This window comes from Caloenas nicobarica, chromosome Z (assembly GCF_036013445.1).
Source record: "Caloenas nicobarica isolate bCalNic1 chromosome Z, bCalNic1.hap1, whole genome shotgun sequence".
Taxonomy (NCBI): domain Eukaryota; kingdom Metazoa; phylum Chordata; class Aves; order Columbiformes; family Columbidae; genus Caloenas; species Caloenas nicobarica.
Window position 1 is genome coordinate 60,865,396 of NC_088284.1, and position 17,192 is coordinate 60,882,587.

General features: G+C 42.0%; 1 protein-coding gene across 1 annotated transcript in view; it reads right to left on the bottom strand.

Annotated features, from left to right (window-relative positions):
- BRD10 (bromodomain containing 10) overlaps positions 1 to 7,182 on the bottom strand; it is a 52,788-nt gene extending 45,606 nt beyond the window's left edge. The window contains exons 1-2 of the mRNA XM_065657266.1: positions 6,444 to 7,182; positions 3,740 to 3,940 (exon numbers count right to left, since the gene is read on the bottom strand). Coding sequence (XP_065513338.1) covers positions 3,740 to 3,940; positions 6,444 to 6,958 — 716 coding nt within the window. The 5' untranslated portion in view covers positions 6,959 to 7,182. The remainder of the gene's footprint in view (positions 1 to 3,739; positions 3,941 to 6,443) is intronic.
- Positions 7,183 to 17,192: the final 10,010 nt, after the last annotated feature.

Consider the following 17,192-nt stretch of genomic DNA (forward strand, 5'->3'; position numbering starts at 1 on the left):
ATGTGGTTGAAAAGAAGCTCGTAAAATAAATTTCAAGGATTTTTGGAAAAAAAAAAATTGAAAACTATTTTAAAGATTTCATTTACTGCAGTTCTTTCTACACATCATAAGATGCCTGTGCCTAACAAGAGTATCTAAATAACTAAAGCAAAGGATTAGATATTAACTTGGACTTCAACAAGCAAGTTCTTTAGGTATGAGGCCAAGTTTTGCTGAAAGGCACTTGCATTTGCAAACTTACTTATCTGGGGCTGAAAATACATAACTCCTAGTGAGGCAGATAAACAGTGTAAACTAAGATATTACTAGCTAGAACATACATTCATACTGCGTGGTCAGTTGGAAGGCCAGAATGTGAGCACTTTTTTATGTTCCTGATAACTCATTTGCAAGTCAGGTGAACAGCAAGTGTTGCCTATCCAAACACAACTGCTTTACCAGCACGCAAGCAAGTTATACTGCCACACTACACACAATTTTACGACAAAAAACAGCAGCAGAGAAAGGCAAAGTTCAGTACAGCAGAAATTTAAATCCTAAATATTTTACCCACTCATTTGAGTTAACCATCACAGTCAGCAATAATTATACTCTGACACAAGGTAGCCTATGTTATAGCAACAGATTAGGACACTACTTTTTCTCCAACTGTGAAGAAAGACTTAGTGAAACAATCAATAATAATAATAATAATAACAACAATAATAATAATAACAACAATAATAGTAAAATCTGTATCCACTAAAGTAGTGCTTTAGTTCTAAAACTACAGTTCATACCATGAATTTTACTGGGATACATTAAAATAAATAGGAATTCTGCATTAAAATTTTGTGGCCTGAAAAATATGTGGATAATTGTTCACAATAACATATTTTTACCTGAATTCTCCTTGCAGATTTAGTATAAGCTTTAAACACATATAAGTACAATTTCAGTTCAGCAGACTTCATGTTTATTACTGCCATGGTTTAACCCCAGCCTGCAACTAGGACCACTGCAGCTGTTTGCTCACCCCTCCCCCTCCTTGATGATGGCACGAGGAAGAGAATTGAAAGGGAAGAGAGATACTAGCGGGTTGAGATAAGAACAGTTTAATAAGACAGCAAAATAATAATTACTAATTAATAATAATAGTATATCTAAAATAAGTGATACTCATGCAATTGCTCACAAACTTTGATCACACTGAACAGCCAGTCCCAGAAAGGAGAGATCCCTCGGTCCTGAACAGCAGATCCCAGCGAGAGGAAAAAAAGGGCAAAAGGCAGAAAGGCCAAAGGTCAAATGCAAAACAGCAGAATAGCAAAAGGGCGGAACTAACACCAAACTCCAAACAGAACTCCAAAACAGAAATAATGACCTGGAAAAGCCACCTCCAGTTATATATGGGTAATGACACTAATACTAAGGAGTACTTCACTGACCAACCTGAATGTCAATCTAGGTACTCTCCTGCTACCCTCCCTCCCTGCTGCTATTTTGCACGTGCAACTGGGAAGCTGAAAACTCCTTGGTCTCCTTGGCAACAGCCAAAATATCAGTAAGTCAGTCTTTTCATACCAACTTCAAAACATAGTCCAGCTACTATTAAGAAAACATTAACTCTGTCCCATGGAAAAAAAACGCCAGTGTTATCACTTTATTCTCATATTAAATCCAAACCAAAAATCATGCTAGCTACTAAGAAGAAAAGCATGAAGAAAATTAACTCAATTTCAACTAACCCAGCACAATTACAATAAATGAAGAGTGAGTGAAAGCAAAATTCAGTAATGAACATGCACATTTGACAATGGACCAAGATGGTAGCTCTACAGAATATTGCAATATTACCAAAAGGGCAGCACTGTGCACTCCAATTAAACTATCCAAATCTGCAATCTTGCATAATTTTTTAAAAAGTATTTATTCTGTGCCAACATTAGTGTGTCAGATTTCTAAAAAAAACAAGCTGAAGAACTATTTTCTCTTCTTAACAAATAGCAGTATATTCAACATAATCTATATTTTAGCAATAATCCAAAGTAAGTTTAGGAAGTCATAATGTATTTTTGAATTAAAATAGTGTCCCATCTTAGTGTTGCAACTATGTACATTTATATATAAAACACTTCAAAAATTGATATATGCTGTATCACGTGATCTTCACTGGTAACGTATTACTAATTTTATAGGCCTTCCTATTTCTGAGTCTTTTTCAAAAAATACCTCTACAATGTATTTTTGGAATATTTTCAGTTTGGCGAGTTGGGAAACAATTGGTATAGAGAGGCTCTTCTTCAGATATCTTATTTTCTTATTTCCTAATGGATCCACCATGTTTTCAAAGTAACTTGTGCCTCTCTATACCAATTGTTATACCAATAAAAATGTATCAGTAGATAGCTGGTTGAATATTTCTTTGACTCTATCATCTCCTACTGACACATTTTTATTGCTTCCTAATAAGTGACAGAGTTGAAAATTTTAGGACATGAAGCAGCAAGCTAGTTGCAAACTGCTTCTGTTGTTGTAGAACATTCTGTAGAATCAGTCACTGTGGAGTATCCTTTGCAGAGCATCTGGGACTTTTGAGTATATCCAGATGAAGGGATTTAACTGTTAATTACTACAGTTCTACAGGAACATGCTTAAAACAGTTGTATGAAAGCAAAATTTGTATTTTATGAGGTAATATGTTCTACTCAGTCTATGGATGAATTAAAACTCAATCATAATGTCCTTTTTTATAACAGTGTTACTAAGTTCAGAGATCTAGAACACAAAGTTGAACACAAACCAAGAAAATCTTTCCAGAGAAAAAATAACCCTAGAGATCCTTGCTGTTTTGCAAAGTATGAGGTGAATTAGAAGAAGAAAGATTCACTTTTTTCTAAGGAAAAAGTTCTGGCCAACACTTAAGTCAGTCAAAACTGTACAGCTTCAAATTTGTTGAAAATGAAGATTACCTGCAAAATGACAGTGAACTGGTTATATATGGGAAAAATCTCCAGAACGGTAAGCTTTGAAAAAGGCTGGAAATATTTTGCTCCCTAAAGCTAATACTGTCTTATTATCATGCTCTGTGTTCAGAAACAATCTCTCAAGTTACTGTTAAAGCATACAAGCTTAAAAATTTCATTTTCCTTCAAGTGAAACATATTACTATCAACATTAAACACTGCCTGGAATTATACACCTCTTAAACTCATGGAAACCACAAAATTCCCACGGAGTTAATTACACACACGTTCTCAGTCAGTTACCTAACAAACTGAAATGCCACATCGGTGAGATAACAGGAGTAGCACTGGCAGAAACAATTTGCTTCTGACTATCAGTGAGGGAAGCAGTGACAAGATCACTGCCTGTAGTTAAGCATAGTGGTAGTTTTTAATCTAATCGTTAGATGGAAATCAGTCCAAAGAGAGGTATGATAAAGTGTGACAGATGTAACAGGAAATTGCTGTGGATGCTTTCAGTTATGATTAAAAGTTTCACAATCCTAAAATAATGGTGGCCTTTATTCATTTTAAAGCTTATATGACGTTAGTAATTTTTAAAGAACGTGGTAAATCAAAAACTAATTTCTTGCTTTGTGGATGCACTGCCTTGAAGCACCAGGTTCATTCATGAACTTAAGACAAAAAGCACCACAATATTTATTTACCTAAAAAAGCCTTAAAGAGCTAGCCCGTGTAAAGAACTTGGAAGACATGATTATTTAAAACCAAAACAAAACAGTTTTTCCTATTACCTCTTTTCCTCTTTTGCTTTCAGCTGTTCCTCTTGTCTTAGAACCTGAACCATCACAGACTCAAACAGGCCTGTTGACAAGCCTATTAAATTGCGAGGCATGGAACGACGTCTTGTTGAAATGCAAGCTATTCCCTTCTCATCTTCCAGCCCATAGCAGCCTCTAGATGTTACAGCTATTGATGTTTTCTCTCTCAAATGCCTATAAGAAAAAAGCAAGCCAATTCACAATTACAATTTCCCTTAACAGCACTTTAATGCCTGCACTACCAACCATAGATCAAGCGAATCCACTCAGAAAAAAAGTAATTTTTCTTCACTTGCCATTTTTTCCACTTTGGAAGTTCCTTTACCAAATTTTAAACTTAAAATCAACATGCTAACATGACTTACGTTTTCACATCTGTTTAAAAAAGAGGATATTTAGCTCAAGTAACCAAATATTTTTTGGAGATTGAATTCCCTATATTAATCCATAAATATTTGGAAAGAAAATATTTCCACAAGATCTGAGATAAGAAACTATCATTTTTAAATGACACTTCAAATACTGAGAAAACAATGTGGACTCGTTGATCTGTGTTAGGGATGTCGGTGTTAAACAGCAGTTTAGTTTTGTTAAAAATAAAAATTTAAAAAAAATCCCAACCAAACAAATATTAAAAGCAAGCCCCTACAAATTTGGTTGTAAAGTTACATTTCATCTTACCCTGTTTCGAAGTATGCCAGCAAAACTTGTATGAGAAGTAACACTGTATCACACAACATCTCAAAACATTTGCAGGGGAGGTAGAAAAAAATCCAGCCTCCACTTAAAAGCAACCTCCATTCTAAGGTAATTTTCTGTGGTTTGTAATACCTGAGAATCATACAACCAACACTGACTGTTTCCCTTGAGTTACTTGATGGGGATCATTGAGCTAAATACTGCCCTGTAATGAAGCAAGAATGACTATTCCAAGAAGTAGTTCTTGAATTTAATTTTATTAATAAAATTAGTTCTGTTAAACACCTAAGACAAATCTGTCTGATCAAAAGTTGAAAAAGAACTTTGAGACTTCTAGATTCTGTAATTCTTTCTATATACAATTCTTAGAAACTTTTACCAAGCTAGTGAACACAGACATATTGAAAAAAATCTTTACAAATCTCCAAAGAGCTAACATAAGAGAAATCCACTATATACTGAGGTAAGTTAATGTTTAGCTAGTTTAATATTTATTTGAACAAAGACTGTGCATTTGTAAAAGAATGACAACAGCAACTTAATTTTTTAAGTAAATTTGTATATTGCTATTTGATGACACTACATAAATTAACTTCACTTCTTTTATTAGGAATTCCTAATAAAAAGGCACTGAGCATTCTCAGGTCCTAACGAATACAATGAGCAGCCATATAATTCAACACAGAGCCTTCAACAAAATGCCCTTCACTGCAACACAGCTAAGATGTTACAGTCACAAAACATACAGAAATGAACTTGGCACAAATCTTCCAAGCTGCAGATGGTTAACTATTTCTTTGTCAGCAACAAATCTTTTAAGCCAGAGATTCTGACTTTTTTTTTTTAATTAAAGTTTTACTCAAGCAAACTAGCAACATTCGTGTCCCATTAGGTTCAGCTCCTTCTCTTATACTTCCAACCTGTCCCGAAACTGTTGTTACACAAAAGCAGATTCAAATACAGTGCTGCTACAGCAACACATAATTCATTCGCTGTGGCTTATTCAGCTGAGTTCTGCACCATGCTCAAGTGTTCCCACTACACAAGCAAGGTTCTTCTTACCAGCTGGCAGCTAACGCTCTCAGCAGCAATTTCAAGGTTGATAGACATGCACAGCTTTATACATTTCCTAATACTGTTCCACCTTCACCCTTCGCAAAAAATCCTCTTGGTTTTTACAGGCAAAATACTATATCACTCAGAAGATCAGTGGGCCTTTCATTGTGAGAAGCCACCACAGTTTTACAAGTACGACTAAACTAACCCTACATCAAACTCACGAGAAAGCATATATATTTCAGTTGTGATTTAAGCAGGTCTTTCGGCTATGTAACTTGACAGGTTTCTATACTTCAGCTGCTTTGGCTAATAAGTTCCTGTCAGGGACTTATACTTAAACATATCACAACTTCCATTTTGCCATTTAAGACTATAATATGCCAAGCATTCTCTTTCATTTTGATTATAAAAAATATTCCGACATTAAATTAGCCATTTCGAAGCAACTACTTCGGCTCAAAATTTTATTCCTACTTATTTTAAAGACAGTAACAATCTCAGACCGTAAAAATGACAATTTTAAAGAGGCAGTTGTTCATACAGAGTTCGGGTAGTTTCACTTGCTTTTGACAACACAAAGAAAGGGGCATTCAACATCTTGTCTAAACAAATATGCCTCCAAGTTCATAAAAGGCTTCTTTCAGAAGAAAAATCTTACCCAGGAAATGCTGTACCCTATTTTGCATTTTGGTATTTTTTTGGTTTGGAATCTCCAAAGCATTTTGAATCGATATTTGAATAGTTCCCAGTAGGAAACATTCCTCTTTGTGGAAGTATAGAGAGTTCAAATGTTTCTGTATGCGGTTTTGTTTGTTAAAACACATTCAAAAGGTATTTTTTACATCAAGAAACACACCCTCCTCTTCTACTTCATGTAAACCGCACCTGACAGGGTCCCCAGAGAGTTTTCTACACCTACCGGGACAGCAGTGCCAGCTTCTGTTCCAGCATCATCTCCAGCTTCTGGGCCTGTTTGGATAGCCAGTGATCTACACCATGCAGCCGGTAACATGTCTCCAGCATTAGCCGGAAGTCACCCACGAAATCTTCTATTCCTGTGTACTGCCCACTGGAAAATTTCTCTTCCATTTTCAACAGCCACATTTCAGCTGGCAGCTGCTGAAAGGAGTGACTGCTGTTACGACCCGGGAGGGAGCCAGCTCCTTCCTCCGTTACGGATGCCTGATCCGCGAGGGGCTTCAAAAAAGGGCCTGTCAGCGGCCGGTACTTCTCCAGGAGAAACTCGCGCAAGATGCGGTATCCCTGCTGCAGCTCGGGGTTCAGGCTCTGCTCCCAGGAGCAGCCGCCGCTCTTCCCTACCGCATCCTCTCCCTCCTTGTCCGGCTCCTCCTCCCCGCACCGAAGACGGCTGGCCGCGGCCCGATCCGCCGAAAGGTCTCCACCCGCGGCGCCCGCGGGCTCTGCCGAGTCCATGTCTCCCACCCCGCGCACACACAGGGCCTCGCCGGCTCCGGGGGAACAGCTAAGGACCGCCGCGCTGCCCCTCGCCCAGCCGGGGAATCCACATCGGGCTCACCTATGCACAGAGACACGATTCAGTCCCTCGCCGCGCTCCCCCGACACGGCCTCAGCCCTGCCCCCAGCTCCGGGGGGCCGCGGCTGCTGGGGAGGAGGCAGCGGCCGGCCGCCGGCTTGGCCCGCCTCCCCCCGGCGCCAGCCTCCGCCGGCCTCCGGCTTGCGCGCCCGGGCCTGCGATCGGCCCCGCCCGCCCGGGGACCGCGCCCTCGCCCTCAGGGGCCGCCCCCGGCGGCGGGCTCGGGCGCATCCCTCCTCCCGCCCGCTGCAGGCCTCGCCGCCTGCGCTCCCCTCCCCGTGCACGGCCCGCAGCCGTGACGGGGCCTCCCTCCTCCGCTCGCCCGCGGCCCCCTCTGAAGGGAGGAGAGAGAGGGCGGGCGGGCGCCGGCCGCCGCGGCCAGCCCGTGTCTACTCGGCCAGCGCTTCCCCTCCTCGCCTCACAGCGCGGCGAGGCCGAGCGGGGGCGGGCAGCGGCGACAGTTAACGGCCGGCGCGCGCGGCAGCGGAGGGGGCGGGGGGCGGGGGGGGGGTGGGGGGGGCGAGGTGGGGGGAGGGGAGAAGGGGGCGCGGCCCCCCGGGAGAGGGGCGAGAGAAAGGGACGCGGCGCCTCACCTAGCGCGCATGCGCACGGCTGCCGGCGGCGGCGCGCTGGCGGTCCTGGACGCCAGGTGAGGTGGCGTCATTAGAGGGCGCCTGGCCTGGAACGGGGTGCGGGAGCGCGAGGGCGCCTGCGCCGCTCGGGGCGGTGGCCGGCGGTGCGCACGCGCAGGGGCGCGCGGTCTGGGCGGGTAGTGGCGGCGGCGCGCGCGGCGGGGCGGTTGGTGTCGCGGTCCCTCGCGCTGTGCTCCTCGCACCACGGTGACATCCGGCAGCCCCAGCGGCGCGTAAACGGGGCTTTGCTGCTGTGCTGTGGGCGAGAGGGCTCTCCTGAGGACGCCCAAACAGCGGTTTTCCGGAGCGTTCAAGGTGTTCCGTTAGAGGCCCTCGGCGGCTCAAGGGCGGGTGTTTGCAGGAGCGTTGAGCTCCACCCGCTGAGGTACCGGCCCGGGGGGTCTGCGTGCGAGCGGCAGCTGCGGGACAGCACGTCAGGTCTGCCCCTCAGCGCCCTCCAGCCCCGCTCAGCCCGCCATGACACAGAGCGCCAGGACATGCCACAGTAGCAGCATTGAGCACTTCGGAGTCAGTAATTTGTGGTTTTGAGATTATCCCCTCCAACATATAGAGCTGACTGGGAAGTTGAGGGTGCCTTGCTAAGAGAGAATGGTGGAGAAGGGAAACAGAGTTTTCTTTGACCAAGTCTCTACTTCTGTAGAGACATTCTCGTCCATTCTGCAAGGTAGCTTTCTGCAGAGAGAACTCCAGAGACACCTCGTGACACCACCTTGATGTGAATAAATCAGACTTCACAACAGAAACGTAGGACCTCTCCTCTGTCATTGTACTTTCTCATTCTGAGGACACCAGGACACGGCTGTACCCTTCACCCCGCTTTGGTCACAGGCAGCTTTCATAAAGGCTTCTGTCAAGCTGTTTTTGCAGAAGGGGCCTGAGCGAATAGAATAGTATAGAATCATTCCAGTTGGAAGAGACCCTCAGGATCATCGAGTCCAACCATAACCTAACTCTCGCACTAAATCGTGTCCCTAAGAACCTCGTCTAAACACCTCTTAAACACCTCCAGGGGTGGTGACTCCACCACTTCCTTGGGCAGCAAGTTCCAATGCCTGACAACCCTTTCCAGGAAGAATTTTTTCCTAATATCCAATCTGAACCTCCCCTGGTGCAACTTGAGGCCATTTCCTTTTGTTCTATCACTTGCTACTTGGGAGAAGAGACCAACACACTCCGTGCTACAACCTCCTTTCAAGTAGTTGTAGACAGTGATCAGGTCTCCCCTCAGCCTCCTTTTCTCCAGGCTAAACAGCCCCAGTTCCCTCAGCTGCACCTCATCAGACTTGTGCTCCAGGCCTCTCACCAGCTTCATCGCCTCCTCTGCACTCTCTCCTGCAGGCTGCTGCAGCCATGGTACCTCACTCGTGGTGCTATGCTTCCCCTGCAGATTGTATTGTGCCTACAGGGCAGAGGTTTGGGACCCACAAGGTTAAAAAGCTCCCCTCCAGCCTCACTTTCCAACCCCAGACTACAAAGCCCTGGTACAACCTATGCAAAAAGGGTGACCCCAGAGGTCCCACCATTTCTCCTGATCACTTACAACCGTTACAGCTGCCTGGTTTTATCCTCCAAAACTTCCTGCTGAACTGCAAACTCCAAAGGAATGAGGTCAGACACCTCAGTGTGCAGTGTGTGGTACTGGAGCAGAGGCTGCAGTGTGACTCCACATCAGAGGGAGCTGATCCTGCCTGCAGGACCATTGTGCACTGAGACCTTGGTGACCCATGCAGCAGTTAACCCAGTGTGACCTGCAGGCCTGTGCTGTGCCGTGCACATCCTGAGTCCACAGGAAAAATTCATCCTGCTCACTGTGAGAGGAGCCAGCAGGCAGCTCCCACGTCGTATGTGTGATTACAGCACCCCTGCAGCTTTGTTTCTATGTAAAAGTGCCGCAAGAAGTTCTTACATGAATATCCTTTCTGTGTGATAGTAGAAATGATGAATAGAGTTGTTTTCTTGTAAGAAAATCCTCTAATAGTTTGAATGACCACAATGAGATAGCCCTTCCACAGACAGGGTCTTCATGGTATGCCCTGATCAGAGGCCTATTTGATGCTGCATTACTCATGGTTTGCGGCATCTGAAGTGTTGTAAAATAGCTGTCTTCTATTTCTTTATGGTTTTAACTCTAATAACTTTTCTTTGAAACGATACTTTGCAGTGTCTGAATGCCCTTCTTACTGGGACCATGATGGACCAGCATGTCCTGGTGCAAAACAGAGGGAATGCTGTCTTGTGTTTTCTCTGATAACTTACCTCAGGGAGTGTTCAGGTCATCTAATTCCCATTCCAAGGGTCATCATCAGGGGGACACGGAAGTTGTAGAGAGCTTCCTGCAGCATATGTGGAGATTAAATCAACTGTAGAAAAAGTGTGATTGAAGATGATGGAAAGCAGCCAACCAAGTCACAGTGGGAATTTCTAGTACAAATTAAATAAAAGTAGGTAAGACTTACAGCTCTTTTAGCAGCTTTGTGGCTTTTGGATGTTTGGCTAGCAACACTGCCTTTCTAGTATCGTTTGGTCAATCAAATGGGAAAATTTGTCCAAGACTCTTGGGTCTCCTCTCACAGTATGCTCAAGCATTGTCTTCCCTCCTCCCTTCAGTCATTGGCCTAACAATGTATGAAGCCACAAGTCTTCACAAGTCTTGGGATCTGGCCTGCTCTAGATTAACAAGCTCTCCAGTAATCTTCAAATTCAGGCTTTTCTTTCTTCAGGACTGTGAACGTCCTTCTCTTGTGTTGCAGCTCCATTGAGATGTGTGTTGATTGCAGCCCTCCTGCTGTGGGACCTACTGGCAGCCAGACACTTTGCAAGAAATCTGTTAGCCATGGGAAATGGCAGAGCAAAAGAAAGCTTTGCGACACTGTAGAGAGTTTGGCTGTTATATTTCAGTTGGACCAAACATGCACCCTTGAAGCAGAGAGGGAACTGTAAATGCCGTTCTTCTTGCTTGGGTACTGTGGAACTGCAGCTCTTGTTAGTGAGGGCTCTGCCCTGCTGTGTCTGTCTGCTTCTGGGTAACCTTCTGCTCCCTGGCACTTAGATTATACCAATCTACACCTGCTTGTGGTTGCCCAAAATGTTGGAGATGCACTCCCAAAGGCTTCTTTTGCCTTGAAATACAACTTCACAAAGACTAAAAATGGCAAGAGTAAAGTCAATTTGACTTGCGTCAGCTAATCAGTTGGCTAATCTCTCCATCTGCCTAAAAGCTCTCACTATATAGCTCTCAGTCTATCATTATTTCTTTGAGGTGGCTGTCTTCTTAACGGAAGAAGAAGTTGTAGCCTCTGGAGTATGCAGCTTTGTGATGGGGAGAGAGACTGTAATGAGCTACAAAGCCAGTTTCTGTTTTCCACTTATTTTATATACAAAAAAGTTAGAATTTTATTTCAATGCTCATCCTTTGGAACGGTTTTGTAGATCTCCTCAGTGAGACAGGAGTGAGCTAACATAAATGGTTATATTATACGCTGCATATCTAAGTAAATAAGAGCAGTTGTTTTCAATGTATGTTTAGCTTTCAGCTCCACTTTTTTTTTTTTTTTCCCTGAAGAAGGATTTGTTTGCCTGGAAGCTTATTTATACTTTCTTCAACAATACCAGGTAGCTTAATAAAAGTTACTGTGACAAAACAAGATCATATCCTTTATTGGAGCTGTGACTTCTATGACCAAAATATTTGAAAGAGGACATATTTTCTAAGTATGCAATCGAAGTGGGACAAAATATTAATTATAAAAAGTACCTGAAATTAATTATGTTGGAGAACAGATCATTATGTCTATCTAAAACACCTTTTATGTGTTATTTTGTCTTTTGCAATGAAAAAATACATTGCATTTAACCAGTCTCGTAATAAACTATCTATGTACTTCCTAAGTCTTGCCACACGAGTGCACTGTTGAATAAAAACCATACCCCGTTCCTGCTTTAAGTTAGAGGTAGTGCTCCATTTCGATGTAACCAGGATATAACTGCTGGAGCAAAACAAAACAAACTTTATAAAATATGTAACAGTGATAAATTGGAGTAGTGTTTTACCACATTCAGTATTAATAGTAGGAGATATGAACCACATATCAGAAAAAGTATTGTTCAGAATAAATAGAACTGACAAATTTAACACTTCTGCCACCTGAAGTTCCCTTTTTATCAGCTGCACAAAAATTCTTGGGGAACAGGGTCTCTGGCATGTGAATAATCAGTCTTTGAAATGATCCAGGTGAGTTATTCTACTCATATGTGTCATCCTCTCACATGGCCCACCACTGTTACTTAGATCTTCCTTCCCTCATTCCCTCCCATACATTCCATTAACATGGAGGCAAGAGTGTCACAGCCCAGTGCTGTTACTGGTTTAGCTACGTATGTGCTCACTGGTGTCACAGATTAAAAAATAGCTTAGAATGTGAATGCTAAGAGGTGGCAGATAGCGGCTGCAAGTTGAGGTATTGATGAATGTATGGAATTGATTTTTGAAACTCTGAAGCACAAGCCTGCTACCTGCTTGCTGCTCAATGTAAATTTTGGTAGTATCTGGACAAAATAAAAGTGACATGTCCTGAACCCTCCAATAAATAGAGACAACATCCACCAGTTAGGAGGTAGATTGTGCATTGTTCTTCTGCACATAGACTATCTGGATTTAGAAAAACAAGGGCTTGGGGCCCTGCAAAGAAGAGCTGACTCGAAAAAGAAGTGTCCCTGAATAGAAGTGGTCTCAGAAAACAGGAAAGGACTCAGAAAGGGGATGGTGAAATCCTGGTTGGAGGAAAGATCCTGGAAGAGAGGGAAAATCCTGGAAAACAGAGAGCTGTGTGGAGGTGAATGCTGTGGGATTCCCAGAGACCTTGGCCAGTAATGCCCAAGACCAGGGCTGCAGGAGGCAGCACAACAGGAACAAACATGATTTTCTGCCTGACCATCCCAGACCAGCAGGGACCTTCCTGCAAAGGACGCAAGCTGAGACCTGAAACGCTAACATATGTGACGCATATGAGTGATTGTGCTGGATTATAAAGTAGGGTAAAAGCTTTCATCTCTTTTGTTCTGAAATAAACTCCAGTGTTCAGATCTGCTGTGGGTTGTCATTTACTCTTGCACCCAGGCAGCTGGACGGCCAGTACATACAGGTCTTTAGCAAAAGAGAAAGGATAAACTGTTCAGATCAGATTGCAGTTTTTCATTCAGCAATGTGTGCCAGTCTGTCTGCTATTCAGCTGCTGATGTTCACAAAACTTGAAAGAATGTGTATTTTTTTTCAGCTAAGCTTCCTCCTTCCATGCCCTCACCAAACTTTGTCGAAATCATCCAGCAGGTTCAAAAGTGATTGGAGAGGACCAACAGATGAACAGCACAACTGCATAAGCCTCAGTTCCTTGGAAAAATCATGGTAACCCAACACTGGACATTTTTATTCTTCTCTCTGTAATTGTGCAACACAAGAAAGGCAACAACAAAATTGCTTCATACAGACTTAACATTTAGTTATGTGGAAGGTTTTGCAATTATATTTTACTATGTGATTGCAGAGCTCAGACTTGTTTTCTATTGTCCTGGTATTACAGAAATGCCTGTTATTTCCCTTTCTCATTGCTGAAGAGTGAAGAAAAAATGCAAGGATACAATTTTAATAGCAAAAAGAGATTTTGAGAGAGGCTAGATATGGACGTTAAAAGTACACAGAAAGCCCATGTTTAGACAACTAAAACATTTGCTCCGTTCACTGCCCGTTCAGTTCCTTTATAATAATGAACTGTAAGGATCGTGTTCTACAGTATCTGAGAAGACATATCATGGTCCAGGGCTGAAACTGCAGTCATACAGATATCCATGTCTGCTTCTGACAGGAGAAAAGAGAACTCCTCCAAATATGTTCACTAAAGAAAAGGAGAAGAACTGATCTCTTCCTGAGACACAACATGGCCTCTGTTTGGTAATTTTTAGTATGAAAATATAAATTTCTGGAATGTCCCTTTATATAGTGTCACTCCCACTCTTTTTTGAAGTTAACCTTACTCTCCTTTGGAATAGAAGGGCTAAAGGCAAAGTTAATGTGACTCAGTTTTGCATGTAAGAAAGAGAAGCTGCTGTAGTCCAAGGAGATATCCTGACAGCCTTCAGGTTTTCCTCTTTATGCAATAAAAGCACGTGACTTACAACAACACTGGGCATTGCAGCATGTTACTGTGCTTTTGCTGAATCTCTTCTGTGGACCTATGTCCACGCCGGTGAGTGAAGAGAGCACAACTTTTGTGATCTCAAGGTCAAGAGACATCATCCTGCTGTTACTCTTGGAAGCGCCAAGGATGATGCAACCCATAATGAGTATAAAACAACTGCAGTAACATTGATTCAGTGTAAGAAATTTAGACTTCGAGAAATATAAAAAAAATAGTAAAATGGCATTGGAGCAGAAATATCTTCCATTATACAGTGCCATTTTTCACTTTTGTGTGTGTGTTTTTGAGAACAGAGGCTTCTCAAAAAATAGTAGACTTAGCATAGGCATTACTAAGTCATTAGTCTGTTGTACACAGAAATACATGGAGGATTAAATAAGTGCCCACTGTTTTGAGTAGTAGAAGGCTTCACTGTACAGTTGAACCAAATTATTTAATGACAGTTTGGAAGTACTGTGGGCAACAGATAGGCTACAGTAGACTCACTTTAGTCCTATGTATATCTTTGGCATACCATGTAAACAGGATATGGAGTAAGATAAAGCTGACTGTTACATACTCATGTTAAAATGTTCTTAGAATATTAAAAACCTCTACAGTTTCCAAGAAGAAAATGTATTGATAGATTGCCATGTCAGTTTGTTTCAGTAAGCTGCTAAATATATTCAGGGGAGAAAGACCTCAATGTGCAGAAAAAGGAACTCATCATACAAATAATAATGCATGTTTTGGTATAATGAAAATGTAATCTATATTGTTGAATAAGAAGTCACTGGATTTTAGACTGTAAACTGTGGATTCAAAACTAGCGTATTTTTGACCTGACATCTTCAAAATCTGATAATCCTATCTTTCACACCTGTTTTAATGTTTTCAATCGCTTTCACAGAAAATGTTTTGGATAGGCTTTCTTCAGAAGAGTACTGTTTGTGATCAAGCTTTTCCTCAGTGTAAGTCTGGCAATATGCTGGAGTCAGAATTGGAAATAAGTTTCTTTGTCTGATCTTTTTTCTTGTACGGTCCATTAGCTACATTTCAGTTTTGTTCAAGCTTGAGAGACTTTAGATTAGGTTTCCTGCAAATTGTTTGCAAATTAGCTGGCCGATTAAGTGTATTTGATGGTATTTGCTGTGTGCCCAGTACTATTCATGCCATAGCATGTCTTTTCAGGAAACTTTTTCCCTTTTCTTGTTGCCGTAAATGTTGACATTTTGCAGATCAATATCCTTTTACCTAAAAAAAAGTTTCGGCAGTTGTTTTTCTTGTTAATTTCCATGCCATCATCCTACATCTCCCCATATTTTATTAATGCAGATAATGCTTAAGCACTGTTTTCATCGCTCTCTTAGGCGACAGTAAAAAATGAAGCACTACTTGGCATAATAACATAAATTATAATGAAAAGTTTTAATAGGCTTTTACAAGAACTTTGGCTAAAAATCTTTACTATACAAATAATTTAGAAACTAATAATTATACTAAAATACTTTTATAGAAGTTTTGTTGACTTTTTTTTCAAAATGACTGTTTACTAAAGGCTGTTGCCTTCCAAGATAATTTAATATGAAATACTAATTTGAATAAGAAGAAAATTTTGAAGATATGTCCAGTGATGGACTGGACCTGGTATTGTAACTGTAGGGATACAGTTATTAGCAGGGTCCATAGCTGATGAAATACATCAACTCTGATGGTGATGCTAGGAAAATTGAAGAAAAAACCAACAAAAAAACAACCCAAGCCAAAACAAAAAAAGAAAGAGAGAGAATGACAGAAAGGGAAAGGGAGATGTAGGTGCCAAGAAGAAGAGAGAAAGAGAGATGGAAGGAGCAGGGTGGAGAGAGAGACAGAGAGAGAATGGAAAACTTTTCCCGCTGGTCAGCCAGAAAGAGAACTGTGCAGGGCTCCCTCAATGAGTGTCTTGCCCCGGTTCCCTCTCCAGTGGAGCAGATGGTCCCCCCTAATAGTAGTTTTCCCAAAATAACTTGATATTTTTCATCAAGACCTGCACGAATTTGCTGTTGGTTGTTCCTGCTTTTGATGATGTTATTTGCTGATGGGAGCACATGCTGGTCAGGGAAGGTGCTGCACAGCTGGTTCATTGCTGAGCTTTCTGCCAACACTAAACTTTGGGATACAATATACTCTGTTTCTGTGGAAGACCACTACTGATCTGGATTTAGAAAGACTCTTCAGATCCTGCGATGCTCAATGACATAATCAATTACAGTCTAAACAACAGTGAAGATTAAAATAAACTGTAAAGTCTAAGGTGGAAGGTTGGCTGTAATGTTGATACATCCTCAGTATTTACATGGCTTAATCCAGCCCGATTGTATCAATTACAATTAGTTTAAGATTGTTTATTTTTGTGGCTGCTGATGGCATATGTTATTATTTAACTATTCTACAGTAGTATTGGTGTAGCGCATTATAACGTTTATACAGTTGGTCATTTAAAATAAAAAAGTGTTCTGTGCTGTGTCTGTAGGGATAGCAAACACTTTGCTTAAACCTGGTATGTTACCGTATGGCCCAGGAACAGATACAGCCTGTAAGGATGGTTCACATGACATGCAGTCTACATCTTGCAACCTGGATCCATCTGCTCCTAAACAAAAAATACAGCTGCTGCAGTATCATCAGATCTTGAACAGTGAACCCTCTGAACAAGTGTGTTTAAAAAAATAATAATAATAAAAAGCTTTTGCTGCGTCATACATTTTTCATCGCATTTTTCTTGTACTAAAATGACAGTGTCCTGTTATGACATTTAGAATCTTTCCCACATTTTTCAATCTGCTTGAGTAATAACCAAAGAATTAAAATTATAGAATCAAAGAATCATAGAATCATTTCAGTTGGAAGACACCCTCAGGATCATCAAGTACACCTCAGTGTCTTTCTTGTAGTGAGAGGCCCAAAACTGAACACAGTATTCAAAGTGGGACCTCACCAGTGCCGAGTACAGTGGCACAGTCACTTCCCTAGTCCTGCTGGCCACACTATTCCAAGCCAGGATGCTGTTGGCCTTTTTGGCCACCTGGGCACACTGCTGGCTCATGTTCAGCCAGCTGTCAATCAACACCCCCAGGTCGTTTTCCTCCAGGCACTTTCCAGCCGCTCTGGAAAGTGAGCCTGATCCTGTAGAAAGTTTCCCTGAGCCTGTAGCGCTGCCTGGGGTTGTTGAGACCCAAGTGCAGGACCCAGCACTTGGCCTTGTTGAACCTCAGACTATTGGCCTCAGCCCAATGACCCAGCTGGTCCAG